Raw genomic sequence first — 19,993 nt, 5'->3', positions numbered from 1 at the left:
TACCATTTCTTGTTTGCTTCACTCTTAGCCACCATCAAACATGGGTGTATACGTTCTTTCTTTTGCCCGGCAGTTAAGTTACATCTTGGAAACATCACAACAGGAGACATATTTAATAGAACCCGGGTACGAGTGGACCCATCATCCACTGTGCTAACCCTCCAGCCACTGTAGTATATCTGTACGGTAATAATGTTTCATTCAGCCTGTAGACCCAAGTCCAAAGTACATAGCTATTTTGGGGGAGCTAGGCATTAGGCATACAATCTAAGGCTGGTCGGTTTTTTCTGAGTTTCCCATCTCTCGCCCGCCCCGAATGCTCATTCCAACATAAAATTATTTAAAGTCTTCGTATCTCAATTGTTCCCGCTGATGTGAAAAATTATGCCCTGATCTGATAAAAAAGAAATGCTACTACCTATGCACACTCATACAAAAAACAGACCAGCTTTATCTTTCTTCAGCAATTTTATCAAACATTCGTTTCCGGACCAAAGCGACTCGATTTACGTCATAAAGTAATTTAAAGACTGCGTCTATGTGTCTTAAATTTTAAAATGTCATAAACTAAGTTAGACAATTAATGAAAAACAGTTTTTATTTTATTCCGCCCGGCCGCTCTGTTGTTGGTTGAGATTGGAGATGCAAAAAACATAAAAAACATTGATGTCCTAAACACGGATATATGATATGGTGGCGAGGCGAATCTACTCTTGGCCAAGTTGAACTGCTGCCAAATGTGTTCGTACCTCAGTGTCACATTCTCCCACAAAGGATCGTGATTTGCCTGTACCCGAAACACCCTAACCCGTGCTGCATAATACACTACAATAGCCTGAAGCTTTCTCTAACAACCAGGTCGATGAATGTTTTTTGAAAAAACAACCACGTATTTTTTAGTTTTCCCTTTCGACATTTCCCCAGAGCCCGACGTGGCCGTTGTAGGCACATCTCCCGCCCACCGTGTAGCGGACATGCCCACACATCCTGCCTTGTGTCATCTGCTGTGGTCTGACGCCGCTGAAGTCACGGCACCGGTGTGGACAGAAGGCAGGGGAAACGTGCGACGGGAGCAGGCGAAGGGACAGGTATTTCACAGGTAGCAGTTGATGGTATCAGTTGTCTGTGTCCACGTCTTGACCTGCATTTTGAATACCGTCACACAGCATCATGCATGTGTTTCTGTATCTTGCATCACGCACGCACTCGATGACATCAATCACCGTGAAGTCGATGACACCAATCACCGTGCAGTCGATGACATCAATCACCATGCAGTCGATGACACCAATCACCGTGCAGTCAATGACATCAATCACCGTGAAGTCGATGACATCAATCACCGTGCAGTCGATGACATCAATCACCGTGCAGTCGATGACATTAGTCACCGTGCAGTCAGTGACATCAATCACCGTGCAGTCGATGACATCAATCACCGTGCAGTCGATGACATTAGTCACCGTGCAGTCGATGACATCAATCACCGTGAAGTCGATGACATCAATCACCGTGCAGTCGATGACATCAATCACCGTGCAGTCGATGACATTAGTCACCGTGCAGTCGATGACATCAATCACCGTGCAGTCGATGACATCAATCACCGTGCAGTCGATGACATCAATCACCGTGCAGTCGATGACATCAATCACCATGCAGTCGATGACACCAATCACCGTGCAGTCAATGACATCAATCACCGTGAAGTCGATGACATCAATCACCGTGCAGTCGATGACATCAATCACCGTGCAGTCGATGACATTAGTCACCGTGCAGTCAGTGACATCAATCACCGTGCAGTCGATGACATCAATCACCGTGCAGTCGATGACATTAGTCACCGTGCAGTCGATGACATCAATCACCGTGAAGTCGATGACATTAATCACCGTGCAGTCGATGACATCAATCACCGTGCAGTCGATGACATTAGTCACCGTGCAGTCGATGACATCAATCACCGTGCAGTCAATGACATCAATCACCGTGAAGTCGATGACATCAGTCACCGTGCAGTCAGTGACATCAATCACCGTGCAGTCGATGACATTAGTCACCGTGCAGTCAGTGACATCAATCACCGTGCAGTCAATGACATCAATCACCGTGCAGTCAATGACATTAGTGACCGTGCAGTCGATGACATCAATCACCGTGAAGTCGATGACATCAATCACCGTGCAGTCGATGACATCAATCACCGTGCAGTCGATGACATTAGTCACCGTGCAGTCGATGACATCAATCACCGTGCAGTCGATGACATCAGTCAGCGTGCAGTCAGTGACATCAGTCACCGTGCAGTCAGTGACATCAATCAACATGCAGTCAATGACATCAATCATTGGCAGTCGATGACATCAATCACCGTGCAGTCAATGACATCAATCACCGTGCAGTCAATGACATCAATCACCGTGCAGTCAATGACATCAATCACCGTGACATCAATCGCCGTGCAGTCGATGACATCAATCACCATGCAGTCGATGACATCAATCACCGTGCAGTCGATGACATCAATCGCCGTGCAGTCGATGACATCAATCACCGTGCAGTCGATGACACCAATCACCGTGCAGTCAATGACATCAATCACCGTGAAGTCGATGACATCAATCACCATGCAGTCGATGACACCAATCACCGTGCAGTCAATGACATCAATCACCGTGAAGTCGATGACATCAATCGCCGTGCAGTCGATGACATCAATCACCGTGCAGTCGATGACATCAATCACCGTGCAGTCGATGACATCAATCACCGTGCAGTCGATGACATCCATCACCGTGCAGTCGATGACATCAATCACCGTGCAGTCGATGACATCAATCACCGTGAAGTCAATGACATCAATCACCGTGCAGTCGATGACATCAGTCACCGTGCAGTCGATGACAACATATCGATGACAACATTCATCACATAATCGATGAAAATACATCATACATTCGATGACAACATACATCACACAATCGAGGACAACATACATCACACAATCGAGGACAACGTACACCATACAATCGACGATAACATACATCACACAATCGAGGACAACTGTTCTGACGTGATATAGTCACGTATTCAACTTACGCATCCAACTGTTCTGACGTGATATAGTCATGTATTCAACTTACCCATTCAACTGTTCTCACGTGATCTAGTCATGTATTCAACTTACGCATCAATCTGTTCTGACGTGATATAGTCATGTATTCAACTTACCCATTCCACTGTTCTTACGTGATCTAGTCATGTATTCAACTTACGCATCAATCTGTTCTAACCTGATCTAGTCATGTATTCAACTTACCCATTCCACTGTTCTGACGTGATCTAGTCGTGTTTTCAACTTACGCATCCAACTGTTCTGACGTGATCTAGTCAGTCATACATCCATCTGTTCTAGCGTGATCTGATCTATTCAAATTATGCATTCAGCTGTTCTGGCGTGATCTAATCGTGTATTAAACGTACACATCCAACTGTTCTGACCTGATCCAGTCGTAGTTACGCAGCCAACTATTGCTACGTGATCAAGGCGTGTATTCAACTTACGCATTCAACTGTTCTGACCTGTTCTAGTCATGTAATCATCTTACGCATTCAACTGTTCTGACCTGATCTAGTCATGTATTCAACTTACGCATTCAACTGTTCTGACCTGATCTAGTCATGTATTCATCTTACGCATTCACAACGTGATCTGGTTGTGTTGTCGACCTTTAAGCATCCAACTGTTCTGACGTGATATATTCGCGAAATCAATAGTGCGGAATATCTATCATACTGTAATACTAGGACGCACAACAGACTTAAAACAAAAACACTTAAAATCGTTTTTATTTTGTTCAGTAACATATACAAATGGATGATCTTGGAATGAGAGAAACACCCCTTCACCAGCAATACCTAGGTGGTGGATCTCGTTTAATAAATAACAATACAAATAATAATAATAAAACAGTATAAAGTGTAGAAAATTGCGTATCACAGAAAGAACTCAGTTGTTTGGACACATGGGGTCACCATACTGAATTGATTGATTAAAAGTTGAGGCTTGAAATGGCAAGACAAGTCGAAAATATTCAAGACCTGTGGAAAAAATAGTCGGCCCAGACTTCACTCAGTACCTGGCTACACAGAAAAATCTGAAGTAACGCAAAACATAGACATGGGAATCTCCATGGCAACAAATATAATGATTTTAGATGCTGTCACCATAATCAGACATCAGTTACCATGGTAACGAGAGGAATACAGTTACCGACATTGAGCAGTCGACCGTCAGTACAATACACCACACACAGGACAGGAGATCTAGGTTGATAATTGCTTTGGCTTGGGAGAATTTAATGTGTTCCTATGTCATTGAATAATCACTAAACTTCTCATCACATGTTGCTAGCGGTGACTTCCCACGCATGGATACGGTGACGTCAGAAAACCTTCACATTTGAGGGTTTCACTTCTTCTTCTTTTTCTTTTTCCCGCCTTTCTTCCCTGATTTTTTCCCGCCCTTTTTGCTGCCAGACGTTTTTGCGACTTTCCCTCCCTTTTTAGAAGGACTTTTGCTGCGACTCCTGTCGGCCGCACTCCCCTTTCCCCTCCCTTTCTCGCCGGCGTCCTCCTGGGGGGGTCGGGGCACGTACTCCACACGGATGCCTTGACATCTTTTCTAAACAAATATGAAAAGAATATAAGTCGCACGGACTTTTATCGATACCAGGCAACATGTGTGACAAATACAAATTACGTCTCGTTGCACACCTCACCTGTCTAGTTGCACAATGGTAAAATGTATACTCCACTCACCTGGTAACATTTTAACTCCACTCAACTGGTAACACTTATACTCCACTCACCTGGTAACACTTATACTCCACTCACCTGGTAACACTTATACTCCACTCACCTGGTAACATTTATACTCCACTCAACTGGTAACACTTATACTCCACTCACCTGGTAACACTTATACTCCACTCACCTGGTAACACTTATACTCCACTCACCTGGTAACACTTATACTCCACTCACCTGGTAACATTTATACTCGACTCACCTGGTAACACTTATACTCCACTCACCTGGTAACACTTATACTCCACTCACCTGGTAACACTTACACTCCACTCACCTGGTAACACTTATACTACACTCACCTGGTAACACTTACACTCCACTCACCTGGTAACACTTATACTCCACTCACCTGGTAACATTTATACTCCACTCACCTGGTAACACTTATACTACCCCACCTGGCAACACTTATATTGCCCCACCTGGTAACACATATACTCCCCTAAATGGTAACACTTATACTACCCCACCTGGTAACACTTATACTCCCCCACCTGGTAACACTTATTCTCCCCCACCTGGTAACACTTATTCTCCCCCACCTGGTAACACTTGTAATCGCCTCACCTGGTAACACTTATACTACCCCACCTGGCAACACTTGTAATCGCCTCACCTGGTAACACTTATACTACCCCACCTGGTAACTCTTATACTACCCCACCTGGTAACACTTATACTCCACTCACCTGGTAACACTTATACTCCACCCACCTGGCAACACTTATACTACCCCACCTGGTAACACTTATACTACTACCTGGTAACACTTATACTACCTCTGGTAACACTTATACTCCCCCAACTGGTAATACTTATACTCCCCCACCTGGTAAAACTTGTAATCGCCTCACCTGGTTGCACCTGCGACACTTGCCCGGCTCGAACATCTCCCCATAGAAGTCCCCTCGCAGACATTCCTTGCAGAAGCGGGTACCACACCACTTGCACTGGTAGGTCTGCGACACAACAAACGAGGAGTGTGACAGCAGTGACGTCGTGTTGCTCGAGATACCCACGAGCATTATTATCACATTATTCAAACATATGATGAGATGACGTTTTATTGTCCCAAAATAAATTTGGATTACATCAACACAAGGTCTCCGCATATTGATAAAAACACATACGAATAAATACGAGCATCACAAACGTATTTAGTATTAAATGTGGCACCAAATAAATACTCAACAATTATTAATCACAATACCTATTATAAAACCTGGTACTAGCCGGTATGAATTTCTGGCCCTCTTTATTTATACATACACATGCATCATGAAAATAAAAACTTACAATTAATTCGACAATGTTTGAATTCTGTAAAAAGTAAAGTAAGAAGCAAAATAATCTTACTGCGTCTTGTTATTCAGTCATTCGAACAGACATCAGGAATGCTCTCTCTCTCTCTCTCTCTCTCTCTCTCGATATATATCGATATATATATATAGATGGGGTGATGTTATTGAGAACCCGAGTGCGTCATAAGAATACAGGAATGTGGCCACCTCGAACTGTTAATTGTTCAAACTTTTTGTTTAATTTGAAAGCGGGGTTTGCGTACACATACACTGGCCGATGTAATCAATAACCTGAGGTTGTAAGTCACGCATGGTTCAATGTGCTGCGTGAGCTGTGAGAGCTGTGATTGAGTAGGGATATGTTGACAGGAGTGAATGAGTGAGGACATTCCCCGTAGGACGACATGGCTGTTCCTTGTGACTGGTCAGTTTAAACAGACTATTTATCTGTTACACAGTTATAAACAATCAGTCTTCAAACACGCAGTTTACCTTACCAGACAATCAGTCTTCACACACGTAGTGTACCTTTCCAGACAATCAGTCTTCACACATGTAGTTTACCTTACCAGACAATCAGTCTTCACGCACGTAGTTTACCTTACCAGACAATCAGTCTTCACACACGTAGTTTACCTTACCAGACAATCAGTCTTCACACACGTAGTTTACCTTACCAGACAATCAGTCTTCACACACGTAGTTTACCTTACCAGACAATCAGTCTTCACACACGTAGTTTACCTTACCAGACAATCAGTCTTCACACGCGTAGTTTACCTTACCAGACAATCAGTCTTCACACACGTAGTTTACCTTACCAGACAATCAGTCTTCACACACGTAGTTTACCTTACCAGACAATCAGTCTTCACGCACGTAGTTTACCTTACCAGACAATCAGTTTTCACGCAGGTAGTTTACCTTACCAGACAATCAGTCTTCACACACGTAGTTTACCTTACCAGACAATCAGTCTTCACACACGTAGTTTACCTTACCAGACAATCAGTCTTCACACGCGTAGTTTACCTTACCAGACAATCAGTCTTCACACACGTAGTTTACCTTACCAGACAATCAGTCTTCACACACGTAGTTTACCTTACCAGACAATCAGTCTTCACGCACGTAGTTTACCTTACCAGACAATCAGTTTTCACGCAGGTAGTTTACCTTACCAGACAATCAGTCTTCACACACGTAGTTTACCTTACCAGACAATCAGTCTTCACACGCGTAGTTTACCTTACCAGACAATCAGTCTTCGCACACGTAGTTTACCTTACCAGACAATCAGTCTTCACACGCGTAGTTTACCTTACCAGACAATCAGTCTTCACACACGTAGTTTACCTTACCAGACAATCAGTCTTCACACACGTAGTTTACCTTACCAGACAATCAGTCTTCACACACGTAGTTTACCTTACCAGACAATCAGTCTTCACACACGTAGTTTACCTTCCAACAAGTCCTGCCTTCCATGGGCAAGTTATAAGGGAGTCTATATATACAGTTATACAGACATTCCAAAGATAATGATGTTTTAACACCGATGTGTCTTAACTGCAAATATTACCAAGACTATGAATACCATGTTTTATTAATATGTCCAGGATATGAAGATATAAATTCCTGCCTAACTATAATTAGACGTATCCAACACAAAGAAAACGTGTACAGTTATGAACACCAAAAATAGCCACATTCTTCTGAGACTTGCAGTTTCTGTTTATAAGATATTTTGAAAGAAAAATGATACATTGAATATAAATAAAAATGTGTACATCTATCCAGTTACAGCTTACAAGTGGTGCTCCACGACGAACTTTCCTACGATCTCATGGCCACATATACGAAAGAAATATGTCTAAAGACCGTCAGTTAATGATAAATCTGCTAAACTCTGAAAATCCTGATATGATCCATGCTGCTTCTGTATTCTTAAAACATGTCTTTAAAATGAGGAATGTGTAACTTGATTTAAAATCTGATCATGTACATCACGTGACAATGTTAATATCCAATCTGCATTGTACTATCGGCCTTGATGCCTAAAATACTGTATTAACTGTCTGTCTGTCTGTCTGTCTGTCTGTCTGTGATAAGGGAGTCGGGTAATTTGAATAAACACGGCTTAAAATAATAATTTAAATTTAAAACTTTCTCATTTCGTTACGTCTGAAGAAACTACCAATAGTATACCGTGGTATCGATGTCAGCTGCACAGTTTTATTTAGAAGTTGGGGTTACACCCTTTAAATGTCTCCCCACAGCAGTCATACACGTAGGCACGTCATGCTGTCTTTGTGTCAAAATATACAATATCGTATACGACAATCAGCGGCTGATTGAGACGAGAAAGATAACTACAGCAGAGATATTGCTACTGTAAACCGTGCATGTAATACAAGTCTTGGACAAAACACACAGGCATTCGTCGTTGTCTCGCGTGCTGTGTCTCATCTCCCGGGCAATCAGTGGTGGAGTGTGACCCGTCAGTGACGGGTGACTAGTGATAGTGCGATAACACGATTATAACACGGGGATATATCCTCCTCTTTACCCCAACTCACCGTGCTCGTAGTCGTACATCCCCACCGACACATCCTAAATGCTGTTGTTGCGTCGCCGTTCTAGCTGCAGCCCTACTGCCGTATTATGACATATTTCAACATCATGTTGAATCAATCTTTCGTTCACCCCGTCTTGACTTGAACTGCATTGATCCAAAATGGCGTCCCGGCGTCAGGCGTTGCTAAGGGGTGACAAAGCGCGTGTTGACAGAAAAGCTCTCCGTACAATATGTGTGGCAGTCACGACTAAAGCCGGGTTGTGACTTCTATAAGTCCGCTTGTCGGGTTGGAGTATGTGTGTGTGTTATGATAGAGAGAGGCATTTGATAACAATATGTTCTATCATTCAGGAGCCGTGAATAGTTGTATACAGTTCGGCACCCACCGTGACCCTTTCACTTTGAGGCCCGTATTCACAGAGCGGTCTCTGTTGCTAGATCGTTGGCGGATTAACTTACCGTAGTAATTCAATGATAATAGCATAAGCTTACGACAGACTTAATTCTACTAAGACCACTTTGCTTGAGAACTACAAAGCGATTATATTAGCACGGCTGTTGTAATTCCATGATAATAGCATACACTAACGACAGTCTTAATTACTGCTAAGACCACTTTGTTAGTGACCCGTGAAGATACGGATTAGAATTGGTCTTGAGTGACTTGTGCTCGTCGCAAGGGACGACTAACGGGATTGGGTGGTCAGGCTCGTCGTCACATGGCTGGAATACTCCTTCCTGCCAATATATCTTTAATTTGTTGAACAGCCACGGCCCGGTTGCACAAAGAGTTCTTTCGCACGAAAACGACTTTTGATCGTCTGTAACAACATCGTGTCTGGTGGCGAGTCGCCTTGCTGTGACGTTCTCCCCTGTCCAATTGGACCGCCTCCGTGGTCCAGTGGTAGAGCGACCGCCCGGAGAGCGGAAGGTCCGGGGTTCGATCCCCGACCGCGTCATACCAAAAGACTTTAAAAGATGGTACTCGTTGTTGCCCTGTCTGGCGCTCGGCATTGAGGAGCTAAAACAAGGACTGGTCGGCTCGGAGTCAGTATACTGTGTATGAGTGGGGTATTCATGTTAAACTGCGGCATGGTATCTCAGTGAGCTAGCACTATAAATCAGCATCAGTCCGGACTAGTACAAGCAGCCACACAAACACACACACATGCATGCACGTCGCTATATAAGTGCAATGATCTTGGACGCGACGTTAAACCCCATTTCACCTCACCTCACCCTGTCCTTGACAGATGCAAGAGTTTTCGCAAGTTAAGCCTTTCGCTTGGGCTGGGTCGTATCAATAGTATAGATATCAGCAGAAAATATATATTTTCCAGGTTGCATGTCATTCCCGTTGTTTTATTTACTCCATACATGATATGTTACAATGAAGATACAGCCACTCGCAGTCACATGACTGTCGGTCCTGACCCGGATTGTACCCCCGCATCCCCCCCCCCCCCCCCCCCCCCTCTGTATCCGCCCATGAATAACTGTAGGTAAAATTCCTAATCGGCGGAATGGTTTGTTTTCACTTGTTTTCACACATGCGTCTGTCTTCGTTAATAAGTAATCGTGATATTTCGTGATTCTATTTCGAGTGGCGACGACCATTGGGTATGAACATATATATATCTTCACAACTCCAGTGGTTTCATAGGGCATATATGTATTACTAGATGAATAGGTAGAGAGGTACGTGAAGGTCAAAGGTCATGAACCACTTGGTAAATCTTACACCCGTTACTGTGCTCACAACATACTTAGTCTACTCCATGCATATCGCATTTAGAATTAGCTGAGCACTTCCCAGGGATGTGGTTGCTGGGAATCGTGGGATCGTTAACGCACAGGTTCTACTTATAAACCCAGGCCTTGAGAGGATCTGTCGGATATGGGACACAGGTAGGTTTATGATGGTGTCAGTGGAGGAGAAAGCACGGTATTTCCAAAGATATGAAACACACATGTTACGCCACAAAGGATTGGCGGTTTCAGATTACAAAATATACATGTGACCGACGGACGGACGACAGACAAAGCGCCATGACATAAACTCCGTGAAACTTGCGTAGATTTACGCGGATTATGAACTGTGTTTCTATATTTACCTAACTTGTTCTCGTCGCTGTATGGTTGAAATAATGCCGGGTCGACGTTAAATGTTTGTTGTTTTACGCCGCACTCAGCACTATTCCAGCTATATGACGGCGGTCTGTAAATAATCAAGTCTGGAACAGACAATACGGTGATTGACGTCATGAGCATCGATCCACGCAATTGGGATTGCTGACATGCATCAACCAAGTCAGTGAACCTGACCACCCGATCCCGTTAGTCGCCTCTTACGACAAGCATAGTCTCAAATTTTAACTAACTACAATTACCTCATGAGGCTATCACAGCCATAGATATATTCAACTTCTTCATTTTATCAGTTGTATGGTTATAGCATGAAGGTTCCTATTGGAATAGAGGCATTGTTAGGATCGTTCACACACATTGGTTCTTATTGGAATGGAATGCCTCCTTGGTCTAGTGGTAGAGCGTCCGCCCGGAGAGCGTAAGGTCCGGGGTTCGATCTCCGGCCGCGTCATACCAAAATGGCGCTGGACATTAGGCTAAAACAAGGACTGGATTGCTCGGAGTCAGTAAACTGTGTCTGAGAGGGGTATTCATGTTAAACTGCGGCATGGTACCTCAATTGGCTAGCACGATAAATCGGCATCAGTCCGAACTAGTAAAAGCAGCCACACACAAACACACGCGCGCGTGCGCGTACGTGCATGCACGTCGCTATATAAGTGCAATAATCATGGACGCGACGTTAAAACCCATTTCACCTCACCTCTTATTGGAATAGAGGCATTTGTAGGATCGTTCACACACATTGGTTGCAAGCACCGGAACAAAATTAACAGGGGTGTAGATCAGAGTCGGACCATGAGCACAACATGGCCGTTAACAAGGGTTCACACCGCTTGAGTGAGTGAGTGAGTGAGTGAGTGAGTGAGTGAGTGAGTGAGTGAGTGAGTGAGTGAGTGAGTGAGTGAGTGAGTGAGTGAGTGAGTAGAGATTTACGCCGCCTTTAGCAATATCACACAAGAAATGAGTTTCAAAAATTGTACCCACGTAGGAATCAAACACGGGCCTTTGGTGTGAGGGGCGAACACTTAACAACAAGGTTACCAGACCGCCCAACACGCTTAGACAATTTTAGAATAATTAAAAAATGAATTAATAAATGCTTGCCACATAAGCAATCATGTAATGGCCAACATTTTACATAATCATTAAAATAAATAAACAAATTATTGGGGTGTAGAAAATTAAAGATATGTTTATTATTTAATATCTTTCTACTAAGAGACTTGTTTAGTTTTTTTATTGTTTTGTACAAATGAAACGCTGAAACTAGCGTCAGAAAGTATTAGCCATATATGTTAATCAATTTCGTCAAACACCCGACACACACAGACTGTTTAACACCCCGGACTCGACTGACTGCTCTTGTCATCCGGGTACTGTCGATGTTGTTTTACAGACTGCACGCCACGGCTGGTTATGTGTTTCCGAACGCCGTGGCTTGATTCCCCATATGGAGTCTATGTATGACATCAATATCCACACAGTGATATCATATCCACTCAAACGCAGTGTGTGGTATCAATATATATCACATCCTTATAGGACCCGTGAAGATCCGGGGTAGAATAGGTCTTCAGTAACCCACGATTGCTGTAACGGGCGACTATGCTTGTCGTAAGAGGCGACTAACGGGATCGGGTGGTCAGGCTCGCTGACTTGGTTGATGCATGTCATCAATCCCAATTGCGTGGATCGATGCTCATGATATCAATCACTGTATTGTCTGGTCCAGACTCAATTATTTACAGACCGACGTCATATATTGCTGAGTGCGGCGTTAAACAACATACAAACAAACAAACACATCCTTATACTCCCATCTCCCTAAGGCAAGGGAGTTAACTGACTATAAAAGTTCAGTTTCCACCCTTGCCGAACTAGGCTGGTATTATGGAGTTACATTTTGGCTGCACTAACGAGTCTATACATAGTCCAATCAAAAGCGTGCAACCAAATCGAAATCAGGTTCGTAAACTATCATGCGGATTTCCGTCGATTGCAGGATTTGCAAAACATGTGCACTGTTAACTCGTTGTCAACAGATATTTTCTAAATCTTTTCATGTTTTTTATCAAGGTGCTCACGCATTGCGCGATGTAAGACCCGTTTTATCACAGCATAGACCTTGATTATCGATCAGATCGTCTGGTTGGTTGGTTTGTTGTTTAACGCCGCACTTAGCAATATTCCAGCTATATGACGGCGATCTGTAAATAATCGAGTCTGGACCAGACAATCCAGTAATTAATATCATGAGCATCGATCCACTCAGATCGTCTGGACTGGGCGCCACTGTTTTGTTTGAAGCAAATGCAAGTGATACGAGAGGTGGAATCTGATTGGTCTAAAGGAGATGCTTAGGAGGGACATGACTCGTAATAGACACCGGTGGCGCTACGATAGAACCCAGGAATTCCAGCCTAGTTCGGCAAGGGTGGAAACTGGACTTTTAAAGTCAATTAACTCTCTTGCCTCGGGAAGATGTATACTCCCAGCAGTGCTTGTAGTCAACGTCATGTGACCCCAACTGTCACGTGATCGTAGGGTCACGTTGCCCGACAACAATTCCTTTGCATCATAGTTGTTTCTCTGATATGTATATTTCTTAATAAATGTGAAAAGGATAAAAAAAAATTGAAATAATAAAAATACAGATGTGAAATTTAAGTTATATTTCAGTTTGACAAGCCTGACAAGTATATAAACAGTAGCAATCCCAGGGTATTTTATCGCCACACCTTACTTCTGCGGCACTGGATCTTTGAAACTGGCAAATTGTATACAAGAGCTTGCTATTGTCACCGATCAGTATAGATGATCATGGCGTCTTACATAAAATGAATGGAAGCAGGTCATGGAAGGATGGATATTTTGGGTCTGACATCAGATGATAGAGAACGGGCATTTTACGAGACTTCGTTGAATTTTAAAAACCCAGAAACGCGCGAAAACATCGAGTTGGTGTGATATGTATGTTGATACCACAAATCGCATACAACGGATAAATAATTCAAATTCCACCGTGAATCAAAAGTCACAATCTATTTATTTTACTTTGATACAGTATGTCTATGTCAGTGAGTACAAACAACGCATCAAAGGACAGGTCGCCTTTTCAAGAAATGCATGGCCAGGAGACCAAATATATTTAAGAATTAAAGTTCAATATTAGAAAAATGTGATTATGGAGGAATCAACGAAAAAGACAATGTGCACACTTAGGGGAAGGGTTTACGATGCCGCGTTCGGTTCCAAATTCAGTTCAGTGCGGTTAAATCTGCAGGTAATCTAGCTCTACATTGAAGACACGCTATGTTTTTTCCCTAACTGATTCTTATAATGCACCCCAAGCAAAATTGAAAGAAACGCCAAACTAGTTTGCCTCGTTACTAGTGGTTAGCCAAATCAAATGTCATGAAATCACTTGCAATTTATGTATTTAAATTTACTCGGGTAAAAAAACCTTCTACTATATATGCTTGTGACGTCGCGGATTGTAATTCAACAGCGTAAATGCTCATATGAAAACGATCGTCTATTTCGTTGCGGTTACGGAAAGGTTCGAGGTTAGCGGACAGGACTGAACATACCATTCCATTCGTAACCACTCGTCCCTCTTCGTGACCTGCATACGTGAACAAGTCCAATCGTGAGCAAATTGTGTTATTTCGGGACAAGCATTCGTCACCACTCGCCCCTTTCCGTAACCGCAATAACACGAGTTGGTCACGTTTTGTTTGTTTGTTTGTTTGTTTGTTGTTTAACAACGCACTCAGCAATATTCCAGCTATGTGACGGCGGTCTGTAAAATAATCGAGCCTGGACCAGACAATCCGGTGATTGACAACATGAGCATCGATTCCACGCAATTGGGATCGATGACATGTATCAACCAAGTCAGCGAGCCTGACCACCCGATCCCGTTAGTCGCCTTTTACTACAAGCATAGTCGCCTTTTACGGCAAGTATGGGTTGCTGAAGACCAATTCTACTCCGGTCACGTGAGTTGGTCACGAATGCGGTACATGCCGAATAGCGATTCTTCTTGCAGCTTACGGAAAGGGGCGACTGATGACGAATGACAAATGACGTAAAAACTCGAAACATGACGCCACAATGGCATGACGTCATAATGGCCGTTTCGAGGCAACATGACGTCACGTGTCAAAGCAAGTCACGTTATTGTTTCAACCGAAAGATTTTTTTCCAATGTCCATAGAGATGCTTACCAAAGATATATTTTGATTGACAAATGGCGGCTTTTATTATAAACACCGCTTTGAGACCCAGAAACAACTCTCCGCGCAGGTATGACTGGTACTCGTCTACGGAATACACGCACGAAAACCCAGCTCCAGATAAACCGGACGCATTCGTGTTTTCGACTGGCAACGCAACCCTATTCTCTCGAAGGAAACTTCCCCTCGCGGCTCCGTCGTGGAATTTTACCACTGTCACCTACCACAGCGAGGATGATGACGGATCACTAGATGAAGACGAAGTGAAACCCCCAGTTGACGAACATGCCCTCGATATGTATGTCAATCGGATTATCCTTTCCGCAACCATGAACGAGGAGGGTGACACTTTTGGAATCAGTGAGTAAACGTTAGTCTCTACTATTTTTGGATACTGGCACCTCTTATGAAAAGGGTGCACATGCATTATACAGGACACCTATCCACCATGTTTATTTGATGCTGCTAATAAAGCCGCATGCGACAGCATCACTATTTGAACAAGAGTTTGCCACTAACGTGGCTATATCCCCCGCCCCTGTTGCAGAATTTATGACATAATTCAATCTAAACAAACCCTAACCTTTTTTAACCTAGGTGGAACTTGATATGGAAATTGTAAAAAAAGAAGAGTTTGGGACCTAATTCCATCTTGCTGCCATGGAAACGTAAAAAATAAAAAATTCTAAAATTTCTAAATAGCAAAAGGCACCAGTTCAGCATGTACCTGACAGACCTGCAAAGTTTGATGAAAAAATATTGAACGGTTTATGAGTTATGCTCCGGAAACGAACCCTACCCTCACAGAACCTAAGTCCATCTTGTTGCCATGGAAACGTAAAAAATAAAAATTTCTAAATAGCAAAAGGCACCAGTTCAGCATGTACCTGACAGACCTGCAAAGTTTGATGAAAAAATATTGAACGGTTTATGAGTTATGCTCCGGAAACGAACCCTACCCTCACAGAACCTAAGTCCATCTTGTTGCCATGGAAACGTAAAAAATAAAAATTTCTAAAATTTCTAAATAGCAAAAGGCACCAGTTCAGCATGTACCTGACAGACCTGCAAAGTTTGATGAAAACATATTGAACGGTGTATGAGTTATGCTCGGGAAACGAAACGTGACGGACGGACGGACGGAGCCCGTTTCTATATCCCCCGCCAACTTTGTTGGGCGGGGGATAAAAATAGGTCGATAAAGCTCAAAATAGGCAGCAAAGAATACCCCGCTTGCATTTATATGGTTTAATATGATAAATCATGAATGTGAATACCACAGCGATGCATAAACGTCATTAACATCGAAAAAGTACTCGGAAATAGAAGTTCCAAAGTGGCGTTCGACAACCTCATCAGTGACAAGACCCCAAACCCCGTTATTTTAGCGTGGCGACAAAAATGGCTTCTGAAAAACTTAGAAACAGTTACTATGGAATAAACTCGGGCACATCCCTTACCAACATGGCGGCCTGAAGGGGAAAGGTATACTGCCTTCTTGCCATGAAAAGAGATTATATGCGAAGGCGGTTTTTTTCTCCTTCAGATCAGACTATTGAACAAATACATTCTGTGACCGAGACCAGAGATTAACATAACCGCATTAATTGTTTAAGATCTGTTTTCTCCTAACTCAGGTGATCCATATGATGGCATCAGAGAAGAACCAAAATACAAAGACAAACCGCTGACGAAATCGGCATCGGACAAGCAGGGGAGGAAGAAGAAGAAGAATAGGAGAAGGTCGGATGGGAAGAAGGAGAGTAAGCCTTCCGGAGAGGAAATCGGCCCTCATGGACTTCAACTTCCAGCCGGAACAGTCAAAGGATGTGCTTCTAATGGACAAGTCTTAATCTGTATGTCACAGGATATGTACAGGTACAGATGATCATGTACAGCTGCGAACTTTTACCAAGTAGAATAATACCAATCCTTTTTGAGACGACAATCGTCAATACCCATGCCCCTTTGAGCTAAAAAGTGACAGGACCGCCTCCGTGGTGTAGTGGCAGAGCGGGCCTTCTGGGGTTCGATACCCGTCCGCCTCATACCAAAAGACGTTAAAAGATGGTACTTGCTGTAACCCTGTGTGACGCTCAGCATTAAGGGGCTACAGCAAAGACTGGTCGGCCCCGAGTCGGAGTATACTGTGTCTGAGTGGGGTATTCATGTTAAGCTGCGGCATGGCATCTATATGCACGTCGCGATGTAAGTGCAATGATCTTGGACGCGGCGTTAAACCCCATTTCACCTCACCTAAAAAGTGACAATTATAATTTTCATCACATTTTTTATTAAGATGCAATTCTAAGATGGAAGTATTCTCGGAAGGGCAAATGTAACCCCGAATGAAAATCCCATTGAAATGGAATTGCTTTAGGTTTAGGTTTTCTTTGATAAATCCATATCCAAAGCACATCGCTAGCCTCATGTTCCGATAAGAAGGATATCCGAGAAGGGGAGACACGTCCCTTAGCATCCAACATAATGTGCAGGGGATAAAACCAGCTCAGATCCCCATGAAGAACTCTTTATAAATTCTTTTCCTGAGGGTTAAAAAAATACACGAGTAGACCTGCAACGCATAAATGTAGCATGCACCGGTAAAGTAAATTCTTGACAAAGCCCACAAGTTATCACTGCATGGCGATTTGGAACTTCTTTTTTTCTGATCATGTGACCAGGTCGACAGTGATGGCGGAAGTGGAGTCCCGGGCACGCAACATGCACCAATATTTCGACTACGAGTTCCGACGCTACGACAAGCTAAAGGTCAACGCTCTGAAGGATTGCTACTTCTGGCACGGTACGAATTGACGGATCGTTCGTGAAATACTTTAATTTAAATGTTTTCATGCAGAAATACAGATCTACCAGACCTTCAGGATTGATAATGTGAGAATGGTTTGGACATTCTTAGAACAGAAATGAAGACAGTGGGTCTCATTATGTTTTAACGAGACAGTGTCCGTCAAAGTGTTATTGGTGGAAGTGTTCATACGGTGTATCTTCTGTATTAACCAGCTGAGTTTTTGCTTCCAGAGAAATCCAAGCAACTGGAGAATATCATCGAGCTCAAGGAAGAAGAGATCTTCGAGTTGCGGTTAAAATACGACCTGCTGGAGAAAAGGGTATGTTCTTGACTTGTCTTGTTATAAATATACAAGCAGACCTCGATAACACGATATTATATAATATATAACGTAAGACATTGTACCTTTAAAGTACAGTCACAGATCAGTATCAATCTCATTAAAATCAGATATTACCGCTAAACAAAGATCTGAGGACATCCCATTACGGGTCACGTCAGAACGACCTCTCGCGAACTTTGACTGATCAATGAAATGACTGACAAGAAATCGACATTAGCCAATCAGAAGGCAGCTTTCTCGAGCATGACGACACTACAGTAATTTCAAACTGGCGACTACGCTTCGAAACATATTTTGACGTATTGTCGGTTAAAAAAATTAAAACTGAAAAAAGAACATTTTGGAATGGTCTACAGATGGCCTAGATTGTATGGATATAATCATAAAACCCGTAACTGTCGTTCGGAATACCCTCTGTTGAATATTTCGAGGTTGCAAGATTAGAAAACACATTCCGTCCGTCACTTTAATGATCTGGTAAGCGACGCTGATTGGTTGGATGAAGGGTCGGTCTGACGTGACCCGTAATGGGAAGTCCTCAGATCTTTGTTTAGCGATAGCGAGAACTAAGATCTGATTTTAATAAGATTGAGATCAGTATTTGAGGCCAAATATGGAAACCCCGCTTGTCTTAAGACGACTTCGAGTTAGGGACCGGGCATTTAATATAGGGGCGGATGGGTCAAAGGGAATCAGGGGAGGGTAACCAAAAATATGACCGTCACTAGAGCAGGATCATAAACAATAATACACATATTTGGGGAGGGTCATGAATAAATGTACATTATACAATACTATATAGAGTGCTTTTGCATTTTGTCTTTTCAGAGAGGGTCGTTAAAAAATGTGCAAGGATATAGGGAGGGTTATCCGAGAATATAACCATTAGGGGAGGGTCATTTTTTTGAGTACATTAATGGATCAAACACTGTGTAGCTTGTGACGTGTTGTCTTTCTCAGTTTGAAGATGAGCAGAAAATGAAGCGGCAGCGGAGGGCCAACAAGAAACAACGCCGTAAGGCCGACAAGACGTCCCAGTCCATGACGGACACGCTGAGAATGACAGAGGCTGCCGATGAACGAGATTGCAACAATTCCCATGCATAACACTATCTTTAGAGCAGTTTCCATGAATTCATACCTGGTTACGTGGTTATCAAACTTGCAATAAACAGTAGTCTTATAATATACGTATGTCTTTGTAATTATAAATACATACCCATGTACACCTTTGAATTTAGGAATAAATGCGCTTTCGCAAAACAGTGTTTCAGTTACGCAGCATAAAGATAGATAGACCTATAAATATTATTGACCCAAGCTGTTGAAAGTCGGGACATATCGTACTCTTTGCCTCTGTCGTACAAGTTGAAAGTCATGTCGCACTCACATGTTTCCTTCCAGTGACAAGAGTTCCTAGTTTTGTGTTGGTTATGACACATATATCATGATCAGGTGGTGAGGCTCGAGACTAGTTGATGGCGTCACAATGTATCCTGGTGGCGTGGATCGTTTCTCATAATAGCAAACCCGTGAAGCTCCGGGTAGAGAATAGATGTTCAGCTGCCCATGCGTGCCATAAGAGGCGATTCTGCTTGTTGTAAGAGGCGACTAACCGGATCGGGTGGTCAGGCTCACTGACTTGGTTTGATGCATGTCATCGTGTCCCACTTGCGTGGATCGATGCTCATGATG

At 43.1% G+C, this 19,993-nt stretch overlaps 3 protein-coding genes across 3 annotated transcripts; 1 reads left to right on the top strand and 2 right to left on the bottom strand.

The window, feature by feature from the left end:
* Window positions 1-1,115: 1,115 nt before the first annotated feature.
* LOC124152872 lies at window positions 1,116-2,351 on the bottom strand. The gene has a single exon (XM_048381615.1). The coding sequence runs from the start codon at window positions 2,349-2,351 to the stop codon at window positions 1,116-1,118; it is 1,236 nt and encodes a 411-aa protein (XP_048237572.1).
* Window positions 2,352-3,834: 1,483 nt separating this feature from the next.
* On the bottom strand, window positions 3,835-9,123 carry LOC124152893. The gene is made up of 3 exons (XM_046525961.2): window positions 8,756-9,123; window positions 5,730-5,834; window positions 3,835-4,687 (listed from the first exon to the last, which is right to left on the bottom strand). The coding sequence occupies exons 1-3, from the start codon at window positions 8,786-8,788 to the stop codon at window positions 4,475-4,477; spliced, it is 351 nt and encodes a 116-aa protein (XP_046381917.1). The 5' UTR covers window positions 8,789-9,123; the 3' UTR covers window positions 3,835-4,474.
* Window positions 9,124-15,061: 5,938 nt separating this feature from the next.
* LOC124152892 lies at window positions 15,062-19,561 on the top strand. Its single transcript, XM_046525959.2, has 5 exons — window positions 15,062-15,503; window positions 16,781-17,021; window positions 17,828-17,949; window positions 18,186-18,274; window positions 19,259-19,561. Exons 1-5 carry the CDS (start codon window positions 15,158-15,160, stop codon window positions 19,403-19,405), a joined length of 945 nt encoding a protein of 314 aa, XP_046381915.2. The 5' UTR covers window positions 15,062-15,157; the 3' UTR covers window positions 19,406-19,561.
* The last annotated feature ends 432 nt before the right edge of the window (window positions 19,562-19,993 follow it).

This window comes from Haliotis rufescens, unplaced genomic scaffold, assembly GCF_023055435.1.
Source record: "Haliotis rufescens isolate VD_foot unplaced genomic scaffold, xgHalRufe1.0.p SCAF_4, whole genome shotgun sequence".
Taxonomy (NCBI): Eukaryota; Metazoa; Mollusca; class Gastropoda; order Lepetellida; family Haliotidae; genus Haliotis; species Haliotis rufescens.
This window is presented reverse-complemented; position numbering and strand designations above follow the sequence as displayed.

Excerpts from the sequence above, each read along its gene's own strand:
- LOC124152892 (XM_046525959.2), top strand. The coding sequence starts at position 15,158 with ATGGCGGCTTTTATTATAAACACCGCTTTGAGACCCAGAAACAACTCT. Across the intron at positions 17,950-18,185 it reads GGATTGCTACTTCTGGCACG|AGAAATCCAAGCAACTGGAG; the intron begins GTACGAATTGAC and ends TTTTGCTTCCAG. Across the intron at positions 18,275-19,258 it reads ACGACCTGCTGGAGAAAAGG|TTTGAAGATGAGCAGAAAAT; the intron begins GTATGTTCTTGA and ends TGTCTTTCTCAG.
- LOC124152893 (XM_046525961.2), bottom strand. The coding sequence starts at position 8,788 with ATGTGTCGGTGGGGATGTACGACTACGAGCACG. Across the intron at positions 5,835-8,755 it reads GATGTACGACTACGAGCACG|ACCTACCAGTGCAAGTGGTG; the intron begins GTGAGTTGGGGT and ends GTTGTGTCGCAG. Across the intron at positions 4,688-5,729 it reads AGTGTCGCAGGTGCAACCAG|AAAAGATGTCAAGGCATCCG; the intron begins GTGAGGCGATTA and ends ATATTTGTTTAG.
- LOC124152872 (XM_048381615.1), bottom strand. The coding sequence starts at position 2,351 with ATGATTGATGTCATTGACTGCATGTTGATTGATGTCACTGACTGCACG.